Source organism: Bombina bombina, chromosome 5 (assembly GCF_027579735.1).
Source record: "Bombina bombina isolate aBomBom1 chromosome 5, aBomBom1.pri, whole genome shotgun sequence".
NCBI classification, from domain to species: Eukaryota; Metazoa; Chordata; class Amphibia; order Anura; family Bombinatoridae; genus Bombina; species Bombina bombina.
Window position 1 is genome coordinate 540,156,597 of NC_069503.1, and position 27,987 is coordinate 540,184,583.

General features: G+C 38.5%; 1 protein-coding gene across 1 annotated transcript in view; it reads left to right on the forward strand.

The window, feature by feature from the left end:
* The window catches only part of CEP72 (centrosomal protein 72), a 257,419-nt gene that overhangs the window by 123,531 nt on the left and 105,901 nt on the right, over positions 1-27,987 (forward strand). Inside the window, exons 4-5 of the mRNA XM_053715788.1 lie at positions 636-744; positions 10,146-10,324. Of these exons, the coding sequence (XP_053571763.1) occupies positions 636-744; positions 10,146-10,324 (288 nt within the window). The remainder of the gene's footprint in view (positions 1-635; positions 745-10,145; positions 10,325-27,987) is intronic.

Here is a 27,987-nt window from a genome sequence, read left to right on the forward strand (position 1 = left end):
AATCGCGTCTGCTCAACCTCACTAAATGCCAACAGCATATACTGTCTGCATTTATCATTGCACAAGCATTTCTAGTGAAATGCTTGTGCAATGCTGCCCCCCTGCTCACCGGTGGTCAGTCGGCCCGATCGGATCGGATTTCAGTCCACCTTCAGTCCGCTGCTTCCTAACTTACGTTTTTTAGGCCAGCCTGAAATGATGGTGGTAGGAAGCAGAATCCGCTGCTTAATAAATCTACCCCCCATTGGGGGTTAGAAGTAATAAAATGTTAATTTTCAATTGTTCTAAGTATTGGACTTTGGTATACAGACATATATTATATAAAGAAGTATGCATGTGTACAGAAAGTGATAAAATAAGATCTGATATCTTTGCACTCTCAACCTATTTTAATGGATTGTGGTTTCAAAAAAGAAAAACAACTGTTTAATATACAAAGATAAACATAAAGAAGCAATTTCTCATACATTTTATACTCTGCAGCTGATATACACATGAAGGGAAAAACCATTTTACAGTACACTCTCCCTTTAATGTACAGATTGTGTCATATTAATTGTACTTAAAATGTTGATGAGGGGTCACAGACATCAAATATATATATGTTATATTATTTTTTTTCTTTTCTTCTTTAGATGACAAACCTGTTCGAGACCGTGAACGCAAAGCAGCCCTTGAGTGTTTTACTACAGAGCGTGCATTTGAACTTCAGGATCCTTCCCCAGCCTCAGGAGTTAGCACCAAGTCAGTTAACATGTCAAATTTATTTGCCCTAACAAAATTATTAAAACAAAGTATTTATTATATGTTGCCTCTCCTAGATGTAAACACCTTATAAAAGATTGCTCCTGCAATTACAGGCAAACCTCATTTTATTGCGTTTCACAGATATTGCTCTTCTTACAAATTGAAGGTTTGTGGCAACCCAGTGTTGAGCAAGTCTATCACTACAATTTTTCCAACATATACACATATAAAAACATATAAATACATGTATACGCATATATACACACCTATGTATATTCACCACCAGCAAAAAGATTATAACTCATTTTTTAAAATAAGGCATGTACATTGTTTTGTTTTTTTAAAACATAATGCTATTTCTCACGTAATAGACTACAGTATAGTGTAAATATAACTATTATATGCACTGGGAAACAAAAAAGATTAGTGTGACTCACTTTATTGCTATAATCGCTGTATTGCGGTGATCTGGAACCAAACCCGCAATATCTCCGAGGTACGCCTGTATATCATTATATCAAATGTACTGAAAACACAATCATAATATTATTAATCATTAATTAAGAATCAATAAAATAATCAGTTTGCCCCAATCAATTACAAATCATTTAAATAAAGATAAAAAGTAAAAGAACACTTAACAGTTTGATACTCTAAAATAAAAAGTGATAATATCCGTAGAAAAACAATCAGCGTAAAAATGTGCACAAAATAAATATATTGTTCCCAATGATCCAGCAGTAGTTACAAAGTCTTTGAAAATCTTGTAATTATGGCTGGATCATTTTGGACTATATCCATATTTTATGCACAATGTTTATTACTATAATTGTATTTTACTGAAATTAAAAGTTATATGTATACTGGCAGGGTTTATTTCAAGAGTGAATATAGAATTCTCTTCTGGCACTATTGACAATGCCATTATAACCATGGTATGTTTGTGATAAAAATAACATATTCTTCCTTAGCAATGTCTTTGCATTAAGAATAGGGGCATAGTTCAGACATTATTGGGTTAAACTTGTTTATAGTATAAACTATCCTAGACATCTTAAGGGTACTTGTTCCTTCTACATATTTTATTACTGTTTTTAGTTCAGATATTACCAAGAGGACATGGACTGGAGTGTGAAATGATCTAAGGGAACCTTGCCCCCCTAGAAATATTTGTAGGGAGGTCAAACATGCAATATTCATATTTAATAAAGGTTTTAACTATGTTTTTACTGTAAATGTTTCACATTCCTATGTTCTGCACATAGCAGAATATGTTCTACATATTTGTATAATAATATATATATATATATATATATATATATATATATATATATATATATATATATATATATATATATATATATATATATACTGTATAAATATATATTGTACCAAAACATCATATATATGTAGAATTATTTATATATGAATAAGAACATATTATTTTATGGGAAGAACATTAGAATGTGAAATATTCATATTTTCATTTAGGGTTAGTGCACATGAGAATATGCGATTGGGTTTCCACGTGAGTAGGGTATTAGGTTTTTAGGCCACTCTCAAAGGGAACTCAGCAAACAAATGGGATGCTCAAAAATGTGGTATTCAAGCTGTTATAAAGAAATTTGAAGAATCAGGGAGGTCAAGGACAAAAAAAGGACTGGAAGGCCAAGAAAACTTTCAAAATCTGATGAGAAGTTTCTCAGAGTTTCTTCTTTGAGAGACCGTAAGAAGTCCAGCAAGGATCTGGCTCAGCATCTGGCAGCTTGGATCAGGATGCCAAGTTGACCCTTCTACAGTCGAAGAAGAATGATCAGGAACGGTCTTTGTGGAAGGGTAGCAGCCAAGAAACTACTTTTTCAGAAGGGGAACAGGGTGAAGAGGTTAAGATATGCTAAAGCACACAAAGATTGGAATAAAGATTAGTGGAAAAGAGTATCATGCAGTGACGAATCTAAGTTTGAAATGTTTTAGTCCAAACGTCGACAATATGTGAGAAGAAGAGTTGGAGAGAGATGGAAGATTGAGTTCTTGCGGCCTTCAGTGACACATGGTGGAGGGTCTGTCCTGGTTTGGGGCTGCATTTCTGCCAGTGGTGTTGGAAAGTAAAAAAATTATTGAAATCTGCGCTGAAAGAAATGCTTAAGGCAAGACAGTGTGAACAGAGGATCCCTCAACCTCATAAGACAATACTACACAATGGGAAATCCTAAAAGGAAAATCCTAAAAGGAAAAAACACTGTTGCGCTGTACGTGGCAGCTTAATTAGCAATGCATGACAGAGAAAGTATATAGTAAAACTGCATTTAATAAGAGAAATAAAAAGAATAAGAAAAATAAGAAAAATAATAAATACAAACATGAAACAAAAAAATCTCCCATGAGGAGGAGACCATCAATAAAACAACTAATAATGCAGTATCAGAAAAATAAAAAAAAATGAATTTTGTGTGCGTATTTCCTGTATTATCTTAATAAAGAGACCGAAAAATCAATATTGGTGGTCATTAAAACTTTGCTTAAACAACAAATCTAATGGTGGCCTAAGACTTCTGCACAGTACTGTGTGTGTGTGTGTATGTATATATATATATATATATATATATATATATATATATATATATATATATATATATAGTGTGTCTGTGTAATTTTTTACTTAGTAGTTGACTTCTCACTTCGTTTTGATGATGGCCTCATGATTAAAGTAAAACAGTTTCAATCATTAGCAAAAGAGCATTGTGTTGAGTAAGAGATTTATTTCAAGTTTCACCAAAGCTGATAAGCTAATATTCATTATTACAAGGGCACACCTAGTAATTACATGCGCGTATCAGCTGCAAATGTTGCCAACCATTTATAGCTGTAAATCATATAGTTATATTCCCATTAGGGTTCCACTTTCTTAAAAACATTAACTTTTTTTCTGTTTGTTCTCCGCATGACACTGTAACGATCATAATCAGACCCTGGAAGAAGGCCAAAGCCTATCATTTGAGTTTCCTCACACTAGCACCATTTGATATTATTTAGAGTTGTCTTGGAACGAAAAGCAAAAATGTGTTTCAGATAAGATGAACCCTGATATTTGGGGGATCCAGAGTTGTTATAATTATTGGATGACGCAAACTACCTTTAAATAAATGTACAAACGTACCTCGTTTTATTGCGCTTTGCTTTATTGTGCTTCGCAGATTACATTTTTACAAATTGAAGGTTTGTCTCAAACCTGCGTCGAGCAAGTCTATCGGCACCATTTTTCCAACATATATACACATATGAACACATAAATACACATGTATATACATATATACACACCCATATATGCACACCAGCAGCAAAAAGTTTACGACTCGCTGAAGGCTAATTTTTTTAGCAATAAAGTATTTTTTAATTAAAGTATGTACATTGTTTTTTTCGACATAATACTATTGCACACTTAGTAAACTACATTGTAGTGTAAATATAACTTTTATATGCACTGGGAAACAAAATAATTTCTGTGACTTGCTTTATTGCTATATTCACTTTATTGAGGTGGTCTCGAACCGAACCCGCAATATCTCTGAGGGACGCCTGTAAATCAAATGTATTTGAAAATGTTTAATATGTTCAGCAAAGGTATGTAGATATTACAAATATTTTAGGTTTAAAACACTAAAAGCAGCATTTAAATGAATACACTTGAAAATACTCATTGTTTTCATTATATTTAAAGGGACATATTTATTTTATGATTCATATAGAGTATATCATTTTAAATAACTTTCCATTTTACTTCCGTTATAAAATTTGCTTTATTCTCTTGGCATCATTTGTTGAAGGAGCAGCAACGCACTACTGGGAACTAGCTGAACACAGCAGGTGAGCCAATGAGAAGAGGCATACGTATCTGCAGCCACTAATAAGCCTCTAGCTCCCAGTAGTGCATTGCTGCTTCTTAGCCTATCTAGGTATGCTTTTCACCAAATGATACGAACTTGGTAAGGAATCGATTTAAATAATAGAAGTAAATTGTAAAGTTGTTTAAAATGATATCTTCTATTTGAATCATGAAAGATAAAATGTGTGTTTCTTATCTGTTTAAAGGGATATTCCAGCCCAAATTGGAAACCACACGGGTGCATTTCTGTATTGAACAGAAGCAATTTTGTAATATACATGCATTAGCAAAAATGCTTCTAATAAAAGCTATAGCTATAGCTGTTTCAGGTGTATTTAAGTATGCAACGTGCACCAGCATTTTAAACACAGCACTTGCTCAGAGAGCGTAAGATACTTGTACAATCTGGTAATGACTCAATTTGTTAATTGCTGACATGATACAAGCCCCACGGATGATCTGAGTAGCTGCATTATTTAAAATGTGGGTGCAGTGAAAATATCTAGCTATGCTTCACATGCACGTGCAGAGAAAATGTTAAAACTAAAACAGTGATAACTCTTAATTTAAGCATTTTTGCCAATATATGTATATTGCAAATATGTTTCTATTCAAAGATGCAATAAATCTATGTGCATTTATATTTTCACTGGAATGTCCCTTTAAGCAAAATAAAACCACAGGCTTTTTTGGGTATATTTGTCTTGGGGAATGTGGCAGTTTAGGTTTTAAAAAGTTTAAGGGGGTATTTTTATTTTTGGGTGGTTGTGGTGGTTTAGAGATTAATAATGTCTGGGGTTATTTTTACATTGGTGTTGTAGTGGTTTAGGCATTAATAGTGGGATGGGGCAGAGGTTAGGAAAATGTTTGTTTGGTTGATTTATTTATTTTTGATCATTTGCTAGTCATTTTGCTATCTCAACAACTTTGCGGTAGAACAGTGTCGCTGGACACAAAATTAAACAGCTACTTTTGTATTATGAACGACAAAATGGAAATAGTAAAGATTGTGCTCTAGCAATGTAACCGCACCTTACCGCTTTCATTTTATATACTATACTTGTAATCTAGTCCAAAGTGTATTACTGGACAAAGTGCATTCCAGTGGATGCATAAATTAAAGGGATATGAAACCCAAAAATTCTCTTTTGTGATTTAGACAGAACATATCATTTTAAAAAAAGTTTCCAATTTGATTTTATTATGAAATTTGCTTTGTTCCCATGATATTCCGTGTTGAAGAGATACCTAGGTAGACATCTGTGGCGCGATCCGATATACGGCGTACTTTTCGGCGCAAGCGAGGTAACCCGCGCCGCCCGTAGTTTCACCTTGCACATCGGGGTATTACATATACCCCGCCGGCAGTTGCTAAAGTGCCGTAAGTCAGACAAACTAGCGATGTCCAGAAATAAGCGTAAGTACAAATTTCTGGAGTCGCCAGTGACTTACGGCACTTTAGAATCTGCTGGCACCTAAAAAAACTAACTAAGCTTTTAAATCTCCCGTAACTGTCTAACACGCCTCCAAAAAATAGCTCGACACGTATACCCCTCTATCCACAATCCCCCCTCTCACTCCTAACAATAAATGTATTAACCCCTAGACTGACAACCCCCCACAACGCAATAAGCCTATCCTAGTATTAACCCCTAAACCCGGAACCCGCTGCCACCTATATTAAATGTATTACCCCCTAATCTGACCCCCCTATACTGCCGCCACCTATATTAAATGTATTACCTTCTAATCTGACCCCCCTACACCGCTGCCATCAACATTAAATATATTAACCCCTAATCTGACCCCCCTACACCGCCGCCACCTATATTAACCCTAAAATAGCTACAATGTAATTATTAATTATATTGTAGCTATCTTAGGGTTTATTTTATAGGTAAGTATTTAGTTTTACATAGGAATAATTTAGTTAATAATATTAATATTATTTAGATTTATTTAAATAATAATTAAGTTAGGGGGTGTTAGGGTTAGCACTCTTTTTATATATAAATCAAAAACAACACAAATGCATATTAAAGTGGTGGTGTTTATTCACGCACCCTGCTGGGTGCAGGTTCGACAAGCTTGACAACCAAATTGCAACAATGTAAGATATAAATGGTTACATAAAACCAGTGCAAAAATACACTGTACTAATAATGGACCGGTCCATGTGACCTAACTAAGCCTCATTGTGAAGGAACCAACTATTATTACATACAAGAACACCTTAAAGGACAAAAAAATATACCCGCTCTTGGAGGTATATAGCACATATAGATAGACTCGGAAGTATTAAAGTTTATACTGCACAGACCGGATAGTTTTTATTAAACTGTATTAGCCGAGTGTTCCTATATGTGCATATAAAACATCAAATGCATATGTAATACAGTAAGGTATATATTATATGATAGGATATAGCAATGTTCAAAAAGGCATTGGTTACTACAACATATTAAATATGGAATATAAAATGTTGAGGGCACTGTAGCCATTCTGCAAGCATCCTAGTTAGAAACTTCCATAACTTGACAAGTAGATATACATCTAATGTCCAGAGTAGGATAAATTCACATAATATGAAAAGATACTCCAATGGCAAGCCGTAAAGTGTTAATAGTGAGGTAGCATGTGAGCCAGTAGGTGGAGAGATAGTTAGAGTCGTGCAACACATAAAACAGAAGATGATGTATTGCAGCAAAGAAAAGTTAGTAAGCAAGCAAGGTGCAGGAGGGTATCATATTAGTAGCTGAATCCCTCTGTCAACTGCATCCAGGCTCAAACAAATTACTGCATAGCTCAAACACTTAGGCCTAGATTTGGAGTTTTGCGTTAGAAGGGGTGCGTTAGCTACGCGTGTTTTTTTTGGCCGCACCTTTTAAATACCGCTGGTATTTAGAGTTTACAGAATGGCTGCGTTAGCCTCCAAAAAAGGAGCGTAGAGCATAATTTACCGACACTGCAACTCTAAATACCAGCGGTGCTTACGGACGCGGCCAGCTTAAAAAACGTGCACGATTCCCCCATAGGAAACAATGGGTCCGTTTGAGCTGAAAAAAAACCTAACATCTGCAAAAAAGCAGCGTTCAGCTCCTAACGCGGTACCATTGTTTCCTATGGGGAAACGGTTTCTAAGTCTGCACCTAACACCCTAACATGTACCCCGAGTCTAAACACCCCTAACCTTACGCTTATTAACCCCTTATCTGCCGCCCCCGCTATTGCAGAAACCTGCATATTTTTTTTAACCCCTAATCTGCCGCTCCGTACACCGCCGCAACCTACTTTATACCTATGTACCCCTAATCTGCTGCCCCTAACACCGCCGACCCCTATATTATATTTATTAACCCCTAATCTGCCCCCCACAACGTCGCCGCCAGCTACCTACAATAATTAACCCCTAATCTGCCGACCGGACCTCACCGCTAATAAATAAATCCTAACCTAAGTTACAATTAAACCTAACACTACACTATCAATAAATTAAATAAACTACCTACAATTATCTACAATTAAACCTAACGCTACACTATCAATAAATTAATTAAATACAATAGCTACAAATAAATACAATTAAATAAACTAACTAAAGTCCAAAAATTAAAAATGAACTAAGTTACAAAAAATAAAAAAATATTTACAAACATTAGAAAAATATTACAACAATTTTAAACTAATTACACCTACTCTAAGCCCCCTAATAAAATAACAAAGCCCCCCAAAATAAAAAAATGCGGTATGGAAAAGTTGCGGCTGCAAAGTGAGCGTTAGACCCTTTAATGACTGACTCTAAATACCAGCGGGCGGTAAAAACCAGCGTTAGGAGCCTCTAACGCTGGTTTTGACGGCTACCGCAGAACTCTAAATCTAGGCGATAGTAAGCCAAACGTAAGGCACAATCAAGCATGCAGGAGGACGCCGGGCATTTACATCCGGATCCCTCTGTCAACTACACCTGATTACCGCCCTCTTGTGCTGTGTTTCTTTCCGTGTCACTTCAGATCTTTATGTCAGTATCGACCATATTGTGGAGTAGTCTCCAAATAGCTTTGTGCCGTTCTTAGTAACGACTCCGTTCTCCTCAAATTAGTTTTGTTACTCACAGGAACATCGCCGCTCCGTTCCGCAAACAATCAAGTGTGTCAGGTCACATGTGATTGGTCAGCCAATGCCGACGCGCGTTTCATCCCCTCGTCGCAAGAGAGACGGGGCTTCCTCAGGGCTGTGTAAACTAACGTGTGGGGCAGCAAAGAACCTTGGTTCTAGCTAATGATTGGTAGCTGCATATACTGTATATACTGATTGTCATTGGCTCACACGAGTTCAGTCAGCAACCAGTAGTGCATTGCTGCTCATTCAACAATATATGGACTTTTAGTGATCAACTAGTAAACTTTAAGGAGTTTATGTGTTTTGACTGACATCTAATTAAGTTGGCATTATGACGTGTGACATATGACCCTTTGATGTTTTGCCGTTTTTGATATGTGGTAAATGTTCCGTGCTGTTCCGTAGTGTTGTATGACTAGTAAATAAGATCTAAGTATAATCACACACTTCATATGCACAGTATGATTTCTACATGTCAGACGGTTTGAGTACATTTTAAGCGACATAAAGATAATTATCGTAGAAATTCCTGGCGTTCAGATACACTATACCCAATCAGCGTGCAGGTTATCGGAGCATTTATACGTAATCACCCAATCGCTGCACTCCTAACAGAGGGCTAGGCTTCTGCTAAACGTTTACTGACCAAAAGTGAGGCGGTGTCCTAAGGCGCTATCCTGATTGGCTGATGATAAACGCAGCACGGATATAAAAAGCCTTGCACGCTAAAGCCTCGGCTTATTCAATTTTGATACCTAAAGTGTAACATTGACAAAGGCTAACAGAGCCGAAACGCGTTTGTTCTCTAACTTTAGAATCATAGCCGCTTGGTCACTCCAGCCACCTGATGCCGATGTTTCCTGTTATCGGCCAGGAAACAGAGGAGTGATTAGCGGTTTTATTTCTTTTAAAGTTTGTATAGGTTCCAAGGTTGTGGGTAGTGTAATTAATTTAAGGGATTCATATCCCGGTTTTAACTTTAATTAATAAAGTATGAATGTTTTTATACATTAATATCCATGATTGAGTGTGAGTGCTATATTAACCCCTTAAAGGGGAAGCACCGGAATTTATCATTTAAAATTCCTTATCTCACCTAATATACTGTGTAGTGCCAGTTTTGTTTTTTTGTTCTAAATAATGCTCATTCAGCAAAGCATACCAAAAGAACAAAGAAAAATAGTTAAAAGGAGTAAATTAGAAAGTTGCTTAAAATTGCCTGCTCTATCTGAATCATGAAAGAAAATAATTGGGTTTCATATCCCTTTAAGCTAAAAAACATTATAAAGCCTCAAAATCTCACATTTACTTACACTTTAAGAAATAAGTTCATTAAGATGTTGTCTCAGAATGATGAAATATATAACCTTCTATTTGGTTGTTTTTTCCATTTCAGACCTGGTCATCCTAGAGCTGCTTATATAAGATCTTTATCACAAAAATATTCTGTGCTTGATGATGATGATGAAGCTGTTCTTGATCTCATTGCAAAGAGTGAACTGGAACTAAATACCCTGCATCGGATAACAGGATCTGCAAAGAAAGACCAAGAAGCCAAACTTCACAGTTTGCAAGGTGTGCATTTGTTGCCTTTTTTGTCATTCGATTTTGAAACTGTCTGAAAATATATACCATTTACTTGTCACCTAGATTACAAGTTTTGCGCTATAGAGGGTGCGAAACGAATGCAACAAAAATTTGCGTTATTTCACCCTCCATAGCGCTGCCATTACAAGTTTCTGAAAAGCCACCTTGTGCGTGCGATATGGTGGCGATGAGCTCCATACCACACAAAATCCAAGGGCTGCTTTGATGTGCTTGTGCACACTTTCCCCATAGACATCAATGGGGAGAGACTGTTAGAAAAAAACTGAACACCTGAAACGCGGAATGGTGATCGCCGTAACGCAACCCCATTGATGTCTAGGGAGAAAAAAAGTTACGTTTAAACGTAACACCCTAACATAAACCCCAAGTCTAAACACCCCTAATCTGCTGCCCCCGACATTGCCGACACCTACATAAAGTTATTAACCAATAATCTGCCGCCCCCGACATCACCGACACCATAATAAATGTATTACCCCTAATCTACCGCATCCGACATCGCCGCCACTAATAAAAATTATTAACCCCTATTCCGCCACTCCCTGACTTTTCTGCCACTATAATAAAGCTATTAACCCCTATTCCCCTGCACCCCAACATTGCTGACACTATAATAAAGCTATTAACCCCTATTCCGCTGCTCCCCGACATCGCTGCCACTAAATAAAGTTATTAACCCCTAAACCTCTTGCCTCCCACATCACCGCCACTAAATAAACCTATTAACCCCTAAACTGCCAGCCCCCCACATTGCAAAAACTAAATTAAAATATTAACCCTTAAACCTAACAACCCCCTAACTTTAAATTAAAATTACAATATCCCTATCTTAAAATAAATAAACCTGTAAAATTTAAAAAAACTAAGTTAAAACTATAAATTAACTATTATACTAAAATTAAAATAACTACCAATTAAATAATCTAAATTAAATACATTTAAATAAAAAAAAACTAACACTACTAAAAATACTAAATTACAAAAAAGAACAAACGAAATTATCCAAAATAAAAACAATTACACCTAATCTAATAGCCCTATAAAAATAAAAAGCCCCCCCCCCCAAATAAAAAAAACCCTAGCCTACAATAAACTACCAATAGCCCTTAAAAGGGTCTTTTGTAGGGCATTGCCCTAAAGAAATCACCTCTTTTCCCTGTAAAAAAAATACAAAGACCCACCACCCAACCAACCCCCCAAAATAAAAAAACTAGCTCTAACAAAAACCTAAGCTACACATTGCCCTTAAAAGGGCATTTAGCTCTCTTAAAAAAGCCCAAACCCTAATCTAAAAAAAAAGTCTGAACATCTAGGCGGCAACAAGTCTTTATCCAGGCGGCAAGGTCTTCATCCATCCAGGCGGCATCTTCTATCTTTATCCAGGCGGCATCTTCTATCTTCATCCCGGCATCGTCTTCTATCTTCATCCCGGCGGCACGGAGCAGGTCTATCCTTAAAGACATCCATCGGAGCGTCCTCTTCATACGGTTACTGCCGTACACTGAATCTTCAATGCAAGATAGCCTTTTCAAAATGGATGAGAGCTACTGAAATTCTATTGGCTGATTTGAATAGCCAATAGAATTTCAGTAGCTCTCATCCTATTGGCTGATTTGAACAGCCAATAGGATTTCTGTAGCGCTCATCCTATTGGCTGATTTGAATTTCAAAAATCAAATCAGCCAATAGGAATGCAAAGGATGCCATTTTGAAAAGGCTCCCTTGTATTGAAGATCCAGTGTACGACAGCGACCGTATGAAAAGGATGCTCCGCGCCGGATGTCTTGAAGGATGGACCACTCCGCGCTGTCGGGATAAAGATAGAAGACGCCGCCGGGATGAAGATAGAATGGATGAAGACCTCACTGCCTGGATGAAGACTTGTCGACGCCTGGATGTTCGGACTGCAGAAACTGTAAGTGGATTGTCGGGGATAGTGTTAGGGTTTTTTTAAACTTTTTTTGGGTGGGTTTTTTTTTTAGATTAGGATTTGGGCTTTTTTAAAGATCTAAATGCCCTTTTTAATGGCAATGCCCATACAAATGCCCTTTTCAGGTTTGTGCTTAGGTTTTTGTCAGAGTTAGGTTTTTTTATTTTGGGAGGTTGGTTGGGTGGTGGGTTTTGCTGTTTGGGGGGGGGGCTTTATATCTTTTTCCAGGGACAAGAGCTGATTTCTTTAGGGCAATGCCCTACAAAAGGCTTTTTTATTAATATAGAACTATTTGATTAGGTGTAATTGTTTTTATTTTGGATAATTTTGTTATTTTTTGTAATTTAGTGTTTGCTATTTTTTGTAATTTTAGTATTTTTTATTTTTAGTAATTTTATATTTACATTTTTTTAGTAGTGTAATTTCGTAATGTGTAATTTAGTTTATTTAATTGGTAGTTATTTTAATTTTAGTATAATAGTTATGTTAGGTTAATTGTTAGTTTAAACTTAGTTTTTTTTTAATTTCACAGGTAAGTTTTTAGTTATTTTACGATAGGGATATTGTAATTTTCCTTCTTAATACAGGGAGAGTCTACAGCTGCATTCATTACTTATGGGAAATACAGAACCTGACCAACAGGAGGAGGCAAAGACACCCCAACCAAAGGCTTAAATACCTCCCCCACTTCCCTCATCCCCCAGTCATTATTTGCCTTTCTTCACAGGAGGTTGGCAGAGAAGTGTCAGAAGATTTTGGAGTAGTTGGTTAGGAAGGGTATCTACCTTCGAGATGGGACTGGAGTTTTAAGTAGTCTTGTCAGCCTCTCAGTGAGAGCACTGATGAAAGTTAGAGTCTGGAGATGCAGGGAGAGTCTTTCTGCAAACCCAACCAGGCTCATATTAACAGCTCCTACGCAATCAGCGTTGACGAGTTTCCCTGCCTGCTTTTCTTCACTCAAGTCCATGTCAGAAGCAATGCTACAGTCCGTCAAACTTGAAGGACCAATTTTGCCACTTTCTGCTACAAAGGGCTAATCCATGCACTCCTGCCCAGGAACCATCGTGTAAATTGAGGATTGTATCCGATCAGTCATCTGGGGATGCGGTTCCCTCTGAGGCTTCAGAGGTAGGACCTCCAGGGTCGGAGTCTGCTGATTTGATTCCTCTGACGGAAGAGGATTTAGCATTCAGATTTAGAATGGCACACCTGCGCTTGCTTCTGAGAGAAGTTTTGGCTATGTTAGAGATTCCGAGTACTGATCCGTCAGTCGGATCTCAGTCCTCTAAATCAGATAGCGATCTTGATTAGATGAGGGGAGTCGGATGGAGATCCCATTCTTTCTCGTCTGTATATATATATATATATATATATATATATATATATATATATATATAATTTTATTTCAGAATCCCGTTTCCGAGCTCTGTAGGGGAAAATGTGTCGTATGACAGGCAGGACCTGTTTATTGCACACTCCTTCTTGGCGATCACTTTTGTGCCCTTGCCTATTCTCTTATACTTCTATACTCTTATGCTTCTTATACTGCCTTCTGGGTAGTTTTTCTTCTCTTCAATTTGTCTTTTTGGCAGAGAGAGGGAAGTTTCCTCGGACGACTTTTGGATTGTCCCGGTACCTATTGTAGTGTGAGAATATGGTCATTCCACTGTTGGTTCATGTTCCAAATATTTGGATTGTATGGTACTTAAACGGAGCTTATTGTGTCTCCATTTCGGAAGAGAATATAGGTTCCCTCTTCCCTTTTGTTTGGGAACTCTGCAGGATCTCTATCGAGAAGGATATCTTTCCTTTTCTTTCCTTTTGGTTAGAATCCACTTCTTACGGGCCATCTCTTTCAGTAACCCTCGTTCTGATCCTAAAGTTTTTTTGGGGGAATCTGGGGTGTAACTTGACAGTATCATGATTCCAGATTTATCTGTGGCTCCCTGGTCTTGGCGATTTTAGTTTACTACCATTGTATGTTGAAAGACTTTTGGGGATTTTCATCTGTCTTCTTCGATCCTCAGAGATGAATTTAGGCCAGCGTTATCTGGGTTGGCGCCAGGGTGGTTCCCTGGATGCTAATTGGACTTTCGGATAGGAAGTTCTTTACTTAGGGCTTGTGAAGTTGGAGTTTACTTCATTGGACTGTGACCTACAGTTCCTCCTTCAGGCCATCGCTGGCTCTGTGGGGAAGGGTGAGGTTTGTCCTGGGACCCTTCTTGGGTTTCTTCCGCTGACAGGTCTCATCTCACCCGGGGCCAAGTCATCCGCATGGCGCTGTTTTTTAATCTTTCTTATCAGATTTTCTTGGCATTCCGGTTGGAGAATCGTTCTCCAGGGTTCTGTCCAGATCTCCCTGTCCTGAGGGACATTTTTTTTAGCTCTCCCGGGGCGGTTTTTGACTTCAGTCACTAGCCTGTCCGTTGGAGAGAGCGTATCCTATAGGGGGACCGTGGTTCAGTTTTCTTCCCAACTATGCTTATGTTTCCTAGGGCAAGCATTTTTGCTCTGAGTTTTTGGTCTTCTGGGTTCATCCCAGTGCATGGACTCTAATCAAGGCCCACCTCTGCTTGTTGTCAGCGATCCACTCTCTAATCATTCCCTGAATCTAGGGATGAGGTTTCTATCCGAAGGTTTTTGGATGTTTGTTTTTAAATAAGGACGCCGTTTGAGAGTTTCAGGCCGTCCGTGCCTATCCCAGGGTGCCCATTAAGGGGTCGTGGTTCAGGGATCCTCAGGCAGAGCTAATGGTTCCTTTGTGATGCTTTGGAGGTCCGATTCAACCTTTTTTCTTCTCCTGCCATATCACTCTTTCCTCGAGTGATGACTTGATCTTACAGGAGTAGGCATCAGTGAGACTGATTGTCCCATTTGTATCCGCGAGATCATAGATTGCGGTTTAAAGGCTTCGCCTCCATGGGGGTTACCTTGTCGCAGGTATCTGCTAGGTCAGGGCCCCTTTTTTGCGTCATCAAATCTCTTTTTTCGGAGGCGGTTTGCGAGAGTTCGCTTGACCTTAGCCGAGACAGGTTACAGTGCTCTCCTTCAGCACGTAGTTGGTTCCTTGTCATCTATCCTATGTGGAGAGAACCCTCCTTTTTGTTGGTAAGAGCTAGTTTTGTCCTGGCACTATATCTATCCTGCCAGGTTCACCTTATTTCCTCCAGGGTTGATCTGGAGAAGGGTCTTCATAGCTGGTTCTTGTTGGGACAGTTTCTGGGACCTGTTTCCTCTGCTCTGGAGGCTCATTGAGCTTCCAGGCGTTCAGTTTTCTTGAGGGCTTTGACTGCGTTCAGGCCAGTGAGTCACTCGGATGCTCCTTTTGGAGATTAGATACTATTTTTAAGGAGTTGCATCGGGCTACTTTTGTACCTGTGCAGGAGGTGGTCTTTGAATGGTATCTTCAATGATCTACTCCGTCTGTAGATGGCTTCTACGTGCCATAGTTTCTGTGTTGCAGGATCGCAATACGTATTCTTTATGGGATTTCCTTTATAATAAGGCTGTTCTTCAAGCCTAGTTAGGTTTTCTTCCTAAGGTTGCAGTTTCTTATTACCTCAATCGAGAGATTGTGGTTGTTTATTTTTTATATGTCCTATTCCTTCTCTAGGAGGAAAGGGTTTTCCCTTTTTAGGGAATCATGCCTTAAAGTCTTTCGGGCTGCATAAGCTTAGACAGTTTTCTCTGTTAAATATTTGTATCTGGGAAGTGCGAAGATCTGTAGACATGTCGACTTCGTTATTTTCTGTTGAGGAGTGTCTTCCGTTTGACATAAGAGACAGGGGGACACTAGTCTCCTCAGAGGTTTTCGGATCAGTTCGATAGCAGTGTCGTTATCCTGGGTCTCTGGCATGAGATCTGTATGGATCTGATTGTTGGGCGGCGGCTTGGTCCTCCTTGCATTCCTTTTCCATATTGTTTTTCCTTGCTTCTATTGAGGCATCCTTCGGGAGTATGGGTTTTTGCAGGCTGTGGTGCCCTCAGATGGGGGCCGTCTCTCTTTTTTTGCCCTCCCATTAGCATTCAGTATCCTCTGTAGCTTGGGTAGAATTTCCCATAAATAATGAATGCAGCTGTTGACTCTCCCTGTATTAAGAAGGAAAACATAAATTATGCTTACCAGATAATTTCCTTTCCTTCTGTACAGGGAGAGTCCACAGCTCCTGCTCCTGTTCTCCAATGGGTGGCCCTAAATAATATCTTGTTCTTCTGGCACCTTTTTCACCCTGATATTTCTCCTACTGTTCCTTGTTCCCTCGTCAGAATGACTGGGGGATGAGGATGCAGCTGTGGTTTCTCCCTCTACAGAAGGAAAGGAAATTATCTGGTAAGCATAATTTATGTTTTAGTTTAAAGTTAGGGGGTTGTTAGGTTTAGGGGTTAATAGTTTAATTTAGTTTTTTGCAATGTGGGGGGCTGGCGGTTTAGGGGTTAATAGGTATATTTAGTGGCGGTGATGTGGGAGGCCAGAGTTTTAGGGGTTAATAACTTTATTATAGTGGTGGCGATGTCGGGGAGCGGCGGAATAGGGGTTAATAACTTTATTTAGTGGCGGCGATGTCGGGAGTGGCAGATTAGGAGTTAATAAGTTTAATATAGTGTTTGTGATGTGGGAGGGCCTTGGTTTAGGGGTTAATAGGTAGTTTATGGGTGTTAATGTACTTTGGAACAGTTTAGTTATGATTTTTGTGAAACATTTTTGTTACACAAAATCCATAACTATTGCTTTCAGATCACGAAATGGATCGTGTTGGTATAGGCTGTAACTGCAGCTATACCGACAAGACTCGTAATGGCTGCGTTACGGTATTAACGCTGAAATGGCAATTTTTTCAGCGTTAAATGGACACCAAACAATGCAAAAAAGTTAGCTTAAATCTCTCAATCCATATATTATAATGATATTTGTAATTAGCTTTTCGTGTCAGATTTCTATCGTAATATGCTTCTCCAAAAATGTATTGATTTCCAAACCCAACGTTCTCATATTATTTTTCATGCACAAATCATTTAGGATAACCTGAGTTATCAAGATGTTGCGTAATGCGCATGCGCAATCTTCTTTACACGTCATGACATACGTAACGTTCCATTAAAACTATTGAAGTTTGGTTTGGGTAAGTGAGGCATCGAAGCGGAAATCTACACATGCGCGAATGGCCGTACAGCATATAGCGCATGCGCCGGGTGCCGAAAAAAAGCGATAATGATATGCCCAAAATCGCAGTGTGATTGGAGAATATTTTTTGCATCGAAGGCACCAGAAACGGGGGTTTGGCTTCGATAACGTATTTTTAAAAATCTAATTTATAATTTTATTCATCTTCTAACGCTCGTTTTCCGGTCAAAGTGAGTAAGTTTTGATATTTAAGTTTTTGAGATACAATGGTAATAATATTATGATAATGAAAAATTCAAAGTTTTGGAATCCTTTAAAACCGTAACGCAAAACTCGTAATTTAGGTGTTTATTATCTACATATAAGATCTTAATAAGAAATGTAGAACTTAAAAAAAATTACTCTTTTGCACTCTCTAGCAATTATATTGGTAGGATATTTCATTTGAATATTAAGGAAACAGATAAAGATCTTGGGAACCATTTTACAAATTTTGCAGATGTTAAATTAGTTTCTCACGCAGTTCAGTACCTTTTTCTGCAACAAAGATACCTACACAGACCTTGCTATCTCAAAGGAAAAAGGTAATCAGATTCATTCTTCTATTGGCATCTTCCCAGCTAGCTGTCCTCTTTCCAGTTCTCTTATAAAGAAGTTTTAAAAAAGAGAAAGGATAAGAGCACTTAAAGATCTAAAAATCCCTGCTGAGCTTGGTTAATCCCCTCTGGTTGTAAATGATAGAACAAAACTAAAAAAGAAAGAGGCAGCGCTAAAAAGCATGAAAAAAGGAATATATATATATTAGTTAAATGTTAAATTGGAGATGAAGTTAAAATAAATCCAAGAATGAAGAAATTGTTAGTAAATAAAACTGTTACAATTTAATATATACACATAAGACATAAGGAGTTATAAGGTGTTATAAATGATGCGGGACGTCTCCCTCAGTTAAATAAAAACAATGAAAATAGCAATATCTATTGAGACCCACTTGATAGGAAGAAACTGTGCAAAAACATCTGTATAATGACCCATTTAAAAAACGTGATCCATAATAAAAAGCCAAAGTCTTTTATCTTAATATCTAATGAAGGATCGCTCACTGATGTGATCTATATCTTAGTGGCTTGAGCCAATAACAAAACACTACCTTTACTTATGATGGTGATGCAGTTAGTAGTGCAAATCCTCTCTGCGGCTCTCTCTGCGTCCAGGAGGATTGTTAGCTTGCAACCGCTGTGTGGACAATCCCGTGACTAGTGTGACGTCACGTAAGGTTAAAGGTAGATGATATCGTAGTTTTCCGATAATTCTGTAGCACTACAGTTTAAGGATAGGCATATAAAACAGAAGCCTCTGTATCAGAGGTATGATGATCTCCTTGTACTTTGATTTTTCAAGGTGCTAGTACAGGTCCCCTTCCTCCGTTTTTTTGCAAAAAACTCAACAGGGTATCCCGTGGGATCTCGTGTAGAAAAGCAGTGATAGAATGGGTCCTAGTACGACTTTCTTTTTTTGTTCTCTTATAAAGTAGGCCACATCAAGTGCTAGCTTCACTGTCTTGGAATATTGGCAGCCTTACAACTAGTTGTCTCTTTGGCACCTTTAGGTTCCCTCTGTGGATAAACAGATTGTCAGATTGTAGTTCTATTTAACAAAATATGGCTGCTTTTTAAGGACTACAAGACTTCATATTCATTTAGAGAATTACATGTCATCAGAAATGGCTACTATCATATAATTGGCCAAACAAATAGTTATTCATCGTAGAAGTAGATGTCTGTTTATATCAAATCATTCCATAAAAATGACCTCCTGTTTTTTTTTGATTGGTTATCAACCAAAAGTATGTGAACACCCCTACTAATTATAGAGTTTGGGTGCAGCCACACTCATTGTTACTGGTGCATAAAATCCAGCACTCTCTAAAGACAAACATTGACAGTACAATGGGTTGTTCTGAAGAGCTTAGTGACTTTAAATGTGGTACTGTCATAGGATGCAACTTTTGCCACAAATCAATTTGGGCTATTTCTGCTCTACTAGATCTGTCCCGGTCAAATCTTAATGCTGTTATTGTGAAGTGGAAGTATCTAGGAACAACAACAGCCTAGCCTAGACCACTAAAACGTATTGAGCAAGGCCACTGAGTGCTGACGTGTGTACTGCACTCACTACAGAGTTAAAAAATGCCTCTGGAAGAAACATCAGCACAAGTGCTTCAGGAACTTCATGGAATGGGTTTCTATGGCTGAGCAGCTGTACTCAAGCCTCAAATCAATATCCCTAAAGTCAAGCATTGGGTGGAATGGTGTAAAGCACTCCACCACAGGACTCTGGAGCAGTGGAAATGTGTTCCCTAGAGTGAGGAATCAGGCTTCATTATCTGGCAATATGATGGAAGAATCAATGTGGATACCACGAGAACCCTTCCTACTGGAATGCATAGTACCTACTGTAAAATTTAATGGAGGAGGGATAATGGTCTGGGGGTGTTTTCTGGGATTGAGTTAGTCCCCCTTAATTCCAGTGAGGGGCCATCTTGATGCTACAGGATAAGAAGACATTTAAGACTATTGGGTGCTTTCAACTTTGTGGCAATATTTTAGGGAAGGCCCTTTCCTATATATAAAGTAAAGTCCATAAAAACATAGTTGAATAAGATTGGTGTGGATGAACTTGAGTGGCCTGCAAAGAGCCTTGACCTCAACCCCTTTACTCACCCCTGCTCGCGCCTGATCTTCTCATTGAACATCATTGCCTGACGTCACAAATACTCTTTTTGCTGAATGGGTGCAAATATCATTGTAATTGCCTTTCTTTCATGTAATTGGCAAGAGTCCATGAGCTAGTGACGTATGGGATATACAATCCTACCAGGAGGGGCAAAGTTTCCCAAACCTCAAAATGCCTATAAATACTCCCCCACCACACCCACAATTCAGTTTTACAAACTTTGCCTCCTATGGAGGTGGTGAAGTAAGTTTGTGCTAGATTTCTACGTTGCGCTTCTCAGCTTTTTTGAAGCCCAGTTCCTCTCAGAGTGCAGTGAATGACAGAGGGATGTGAAGGGAGTATTATCTATCAAATACAATGGTCATCCTAACGGGGATCTGTTTCATAGGTTCTCTGTTATCGGTCGTAGAGATTCCTCTCTTACTTCCCTTTTCAGATCGACGATATTCTCTTATATACCATTACCTCTGCTGATTCTCGTTTCAGTACTGGTTTGGCTATTGGTAAGTATGTTTCCTTTATTTAAGACACTCTCAGCTATGGTTTGGCACTTTATATTTAAAGTTCTAAATATATGTTTGTACTTATATTTGCCATGATTCAGGTTTATCAGTATATTTCCTTTTTGCAGACTGTCAGTTTCATATTTGGGAAATGCATAAAAAAATAAAATTCTTACCTGAAATTTTCAAATTGACTCTCTTTTCTAAATTGCGGGCTGTTAGGCTCGCGGGAGCGCAAAATACTATAATTTATTGCGTCATTCTTGGCGCAAGATTTTTTTGGCGTGAGAATTACGTTTGTTGACGTAATTTCGTCATTTCCGGCGTCTTAGTTGGCGCCGAGTTTTTTCACGTAGTTGCATCATCTGTGACGCTTGTGTTTGTTGCAGACGTTCTTGGCGCCAAAAAATATTTTGTCAGTTGGGCGTCATACTTGGCGCCAAACTTTTTGACATTATTTAAGTCTTCATTTCTTTTTGCTTCTGGTTTCCAGAGGCTTATTTTGTTGCATTTCTTTCCCATTCCTGAAACTGTCATATAAGAAAATTGATCATTTTGCTTTATATGTTATTTTTTCTCTTACATATTGCAAGATGCCTCAAACTGACCCTGTCTCAGAATCTACTACTGGAATCCTGCTGCCTGATGTTGGTTCTACCAAAGCTTAGTGCATTTGTTGTAAACTTGTGGTAACTGTTCCTCCGGCTGTAGTTTGTGATAGTTGTCATGACAAACTTTTAAATGCAGACAATATTTCCATTAGTAGTAGTCCATTACCTGTTGCTGGTCCTTCAACATCTAATGCTCAGGATATTCCTGTTAATGTGAGAGAATTTGTTTCTAATTCCATTCAGAAGGCTTTGTCTATCATACCGCCTTCTATTAAACGTAAAAGGTCTTTTAAAACTTCTCATAAAATTGATGAATTTTTAAATGACGACAACATTCTGATTTATCTATCTCTGATGAGGATCTATCTGGATCAGAAGATTCTGCCTCAGATATTGACACTGACAAATCTTCATATTTGTTTAAAATGAAGTGTATTCGTTCCTTATTAAAGGAGGTGTTGGATTGCATTAGATATGGAGGAGACTAGTCCTCTTGATATTAAAACTAATACGTTTAAATTCGGTTTTTAAACCTCATGTAGTTATTCCTGAGGTTTTTTCAGTTCCTGATGCTATTTTAGATGTGATTTCTTCAAGGTTTAAGAAAGGTATCCTTTGCCGACTGATAGATTGGAGTTTTGGGAAAAGATCCCCAAAGTTGATGGGGCCATCTCTACTTTTGCTAAGCGTACTACAATTCCTACGGCAGTTAGTACTTCTTTTAAAGATCCTTTAGATAGAAAACTTGAATCTTATCTAAGGAAGGCTTATTTATGTTCAGGTCATCTTCTTAGGCCTGCTATTTCTTTGGCTGATGTTGCAGCTGCTTCAACTTTTTGGTAGTAAACCTTAGCGCAACAAGTACCAGATCATAATGTGTATAGCATTGTTAAGTTAATTCAACATGCTAATAATTTCATTTGTGATGCCATTTTTTATATCATTAGAATTTATGTTAGATATATGTCTTTAGCTATTTTAGCTAGAAGAGCTTTATGGCTTAAATCTTGGAATGCTGATATGACTTCTAAATCGACGTTGCTATCTCTCTCTTTCCAAGGTAATACATTATTTGGTTCTCAGTTGGATTCGATTATTTCAACTGTCACTGGGGGGAAGGGAGTTTTTTTTTGCCTCAGGATAAAAAAATCTTAGGGTAAATGTAAGGCTGCTAACCGTTTTCGTTCCTTTCGACAAAATAAGGAACAGAAACCTGATCCTTCCCCTAAAGGAACGGTTTCCAATTGGAAGCCTTCTTCAGTCTGGAATAAATTCAAGCCATTTAAAAGATCAAAATCAGCCCCCAAGTCCGCATGAAGGTGCGGCCCTCATTCCAGCCCAGCTGGTAGGGGGCAGACTAAGATTTTTTAAGGATGTTTGGATCAATTCAGTCCAAAATCATTGGATTCAGAACATTGTCTCTCAGGGGTACAGAATATGTTTCAAAGTAAGACCGCCTGTGAGACGTTTCTTTCTCTCACGAATTCCAGTGAACCCAGAGAAAGCTCAGGCTTTCCTGAAGTGTGTTTCAGACTTGGAGTTGTCTGGGGTAATTGCGCCAGTTCCTTTTCAGGAACGGGGTCTGGGTTTTTTTTCAAATCTGTTCATTGTCCCAAAGAAGGAGAATTACTTCACACCAGTTCTGGATCTAAAAATTTTGAATCGTTATGTAAGAATACCAACATTCAAGATGGTGACTATAAGGACTATTCTGCCTTTTGTTCAGCAAGGGCATTATATTTCCACAATAGACTTACAGGATGCATTTCTTCATATTCCGATTCATCCAGATCACTATCAGTTTCTGAGATTCTCTTTTCTAGACAAGCATTACCAATTTGTTGCTCTTCCTTTTGGCCTAGCAACAGCTCCAAAGATCTTTTCAAAGGTTCTCGGTGCCCTTCTCTCTGTAATCAGAGAGCGGGTATTGCAGTGTTTCCTTATTTGGACGATATCTTGGTACTTTCTCAGTCTTTACGTTCTGCAGAATCTCACACAAATCAACTAGTGTTGTTTCTTCAAAGACATGGTTGGAGGATCAATTTACCAAAAAGTTATTTGATTCCTCAGACAAGGGTAACCTTTTTAGGATTCCAAATAGATTCAGTATCCATGACTTTGTCTCTAACAGACAAGAGACGTCTGAAATTGGTTGCAGCTTGTCGGAACCTTCAGTTTCAGTCATTCCCTTCAGTAGCTATGTGCATGGAGATTTTAGGTCTCATGACTGCAGCATCGGACGCGATCCCCTTTGCTCGTTTTCACATGAGACCTCTTCAGCTTTGTATGCTGAACCAATGGTGCAGGGATTATACAAAGATATCACAATTAATATCCTTAAATCCCAATGTTCGACTATCTCTGACTTGGTGGTTAGATCACCATCGTTTAGTTCAAGGGGCCTCTTTTGTTCTTCCAACCTGGTCTGTGATCACAACAGATGCAAGTCTTTCAGGTTGGGGAGCTGTCTGGGGATCTCACAGCGCAGGGGGTTTGGAAATCTCAAGAGGCGAGATTACCAATCAATATTTTGGAACTCTGTGCGATTCTCAGAGCTCTTCAGTTTTGGCTTCTACTGAAGAGAGAACCGTTTATTTGTTTTCAGACAGACAATGTCACAACCGTGGCGTTTGTCAATCATCAAGGTGGGACTCACAGTCCTCATGCTATGAAAGAAGTATCTTGGATACTTGCTTGGGCGGAATCCAGCTACTGTGTAATTTCTGCAGTCCATGTCCCAGGTATAGACAATTGGGAAGCAGATTATCTCAGTCGTCAGACTTTACATCCGGGAGAGTGGTCTCTTCACCCAGATGTGTTTTTTTCAGATTGTTCAGATGTGGGGGCTCCAGAAATAGATCTGATGGCTTCTCAACTAAACATGGAAACTTCTCAGGTATCTGTCCAGGTATCCTCAGGCGGAAGCAGGGGATGCGTTGACACTTCCTTGGAATTATCAACCTGCTTATATTTTTCCGCCTCTAGTTCTTCTTCCAAGAGTGATTTCCAAAATCATAATGGAACGTTTGTTTGTACTGCTGTTGGCTCCAGCATGGCCACACAGGTTTTGGTATGCGGATCTTATTCGGATGTCCAGTTAACAACCTTGGCCACCTCCGTTAAGGCCAGACCTTCTATCTCAAGGCCCGTTTTTCCATCAGGATCTCAAATTATTAAATTTGAAGGTATGGAGATTGAACGCTTAGTTCTTAGTCATAGAGGTTTCTCTGACTTAGTGATTAATACTATGTTGCAGGCTCGTAAATCCGTGTCTAGAAAGATTTATTATAGAGTTTGGAAGACTTACATTTCATGGTGCTCTTCTCATAAGTTCTCTTGGCATTCTTTTAAAATTCCTAGAATTTTACAGTTTCTTCAGGATGGTTTAGATAAGGGTTTGTCTGCAAGTTCCTTGAAAGGACAAATCACTGCTCTTTCTGTTCTGTTCCACAGAAGAATTGCTAATCTTCCATTGTTTTGTTCAGGCTTTGGTTCGTATCAGGCCTGTCATTGAATCAATCTCTCCTCCTTGGAGTCTTAATTTGTGTTTGAGCCTATGCATTCTCTGGACATTAAATTACTTTCTTGGAAAGTAGTGTTCCTTTTGGCCATCTCTTCTGCTAGAAGAGTTTCTTAATTATCTGCTCTTTCTTGTGAGTCTCCTTTTCTGATTTTTCATCAGGATAAGGTGGTTTTTCGGACTTCGTTTCAATTTATACCTAAAGTTGTGAACTCCAACAACATTAGTAGAGAAATTGTTGTCCCTTCTTTTTGTCCTAATCCTAAGAATTCTCTGGAGAGATCTTTACATTCTTTGGATGTGGTAAGAGCTTTGAAATATTATGTTGAAGCTACTAAAGATTTCAGGAAGACTTCTAGTCTATTTATTATCTTTTCTGGTTCTAGGAAAGGTCAGAAGGCTTCTGCCATTTCTTTGGCATCTTGGTTAACCCCTTAATGACAACTGACGTACCAGGTACGTCATGCATTAACTAACAGTATGGAGGCATCCTGCAATACCATTTAGAAGACTCCGATGCAGAGAGAGCCACTCTGTGGCCCTCTCTGCACCGGTAGCGATGGTGCCGGTTCGTTGGTGGGTGGGAGCGTAACAGGGAGGCGGGTGGGCGGCCCATCGCTACCCGGCATCCGGTTCCTAGAAGTGCAATGTGCACGCCGGGTGCCGGGAGCGTGCGGGGGCGCGCGTGCGCGCATTAGCTGGCACTGACACTGACACCAATGAGGAGGGAAGAGGGGGGGGGAAATATTTTTTTTAAAAATAATATAAAAGGATCTGGGAGGGGGAGGGGGATAGGGGTATTGTGGGGGGCTGCTACACTACAGAAAAAATAAAAAAAAGCAAAAGAACAAAAAACACTTGTTTTGGGGGCAAATTGGGTACTGGCAGACAGCTGCCAGTACCCAAGATGGCCGCAATTAGATAGGGGAGAGGGTTAGAGAGCTGGGGGGGGGGATCATGGAGGTTGGGGCTAAGGCAGGAGTTCATCACAGCTAAAATATTTTATTTTTTTTATAAAAAAAACAAAAAACTCCTTTTATTTAGTACTGGCAGACTTTCTGCCAGTACTTAAGATGGCGGGGACATTTGTGGGGTGGGGGAGGGAAGAGAGCTGTTTGGGAGGGATCAGGGGGTGGGATGTGTCAGGTGGGAGGCTGATCTCTACCCTAAAGCTAAAATTAACCCTGCAAGCTCCCTACAACCTACCTAATTAACCCCTTCACTGCTGGGCATAATTTACGTGTGGTGCGCAGCAGCATTTAGCGGCCTTCTAATTACCAAAAATCAGTGCCAAAGCCATATAAGTCTGCTATTTCTGAACAAAGGGGATCCCAAAGAAGCTTTTACAACAATTTGTGCCATAATAGCACAAGCTGTTTGTAAATAATTTCAGTGAGAAACCTAAAATTGTGAAAAATGTAAAGTTTTTTTTTTATTTGCTCGCATTTGGCGGTGAAATGGTGGCATAAAATATACCAAAATGTGCCTAGATCAATACTTTGGGTTGTCTTCTAACAAAAAATATATACATGTCAAGGGATATTCAGGTATTCCTGACAGATATCAGGGTTCCAATGTAACTAGCGCTAATTTTGAAAAAAAGTGGTTTGGAAATAGCGAAGTGCTACTTGTATTTATGGCCCTATAACTTGCAAAAAAAGCTAAGAACATGTAAACATTGGGTATTTCTAAACTCAGGACAAAATTTAGAAACTATTTAGCATGGGTGTTTTTTGGTGATTGTAGATGTGTAACAGATTTTGGGGGTCAAAGTTAGAAAAAGTGTGTTTTTTTTCCATTTTTTCCTCATATTTTATAATTTTTTTTGTAGTAAATTATAAGACATGATGAAAATAATGGTATCTTTAGAAAGTCCATTTAATGGCGAGAAAAACGGTATATAATATGTGTGGGTACAGTAAATGAGTAAGAGGAAAATTACAGCTAAACACAAACACAGCAGAAATGTAAAAATAGCCATTGTCATTAAGGGTAAGAAAATTGAAAAATGGTCCGGTCATTAAGGGGTTAAAGCTTTTGATTCATCATGCTTATTTGGAGTCGGGTAAATCCCCGCCTCAGAGGATTACGGCTCATTCTACTAGGTCAGTTTCCACTTCCTGGGCTTTTAAGAATGAAGCTTCTGTTGATCAGATTTGCAAAGCAGCAACTTGGTCTTCTTTGCATTCTTTTACTAAATTCTACCATTTTGATGTTTTCTCTTCTTCAGAAGCAGTTTTTGGTTTAAAAGTACTGCAGGCAGCTGTTTCAGTTTGATTCTTCTGCTTATTATTTCAGGTTTTTTTTTTTCATTATAAAGATTAAAACTTTTGATTTAGGGTTGTGGATTAATTTTTCAGCGGAATTGGCTGTCTTTATTTTTTATCCCTCCCTCTCTAGTGACTCTTGCGTGGAGTTCCACATCTTGGGTATTTGCTATCCCATACGTCACTAGCTCATGAACTCTTGCCAATTACATGAAAGAAAACATAATTTATGTAAGAATTTACCGGATAAATTCATTTCTTTCATATTGGCAAGAGTCCATGAGACCCACCCTTTTAATGGTGGTTATGATTTTTTTGTATAAAGCACAATTATTCCAATTCCTTGTTGATGATTTCGCTCCTTTCTTATCACCCCACATCTTGGCTATTCGTTAAACTGAATTGTGGGTGTGGTGGGGGGTGTATTTATAGGCATTTTGAGGTTTGGGAAACTTTGCCCCTCCTGGTAGGATTGTATATCCCATACGCCACTAGCTCGTGGACTCTTGCCAATATGAAAGAAATGAATTTATCAGGTAAATTCTTACATAAATTATGTTTTCTCATCATATACATAACAAATCACAACAATTATTATTGTTATACCAAAAGTGCAATCACTTAATGTTCTGCACTCCTGTCATTCCGTTGGGCCAATCCATTCTATTTGATGAATCCTATTATACGTCATAAACCATACCTCTCAATGATAATCCGCTATACTGGAATCAATGGGTGATCTTTTTCGCTTAGTATACTGCTAAATCTTCTCCTTTCATCCATTAATACATTTTCACAGCCATGACTGTCTATATAAATAATCAGCTATTAGCATATCTTGCATTTTGGCTTTACCTTCTATACGGAGTGTGATACCTCGTCTCTTCGCTAACTTCACCCGCTGATGACTACATGCTTCGTCATAGCCAATAAGGAGCAAC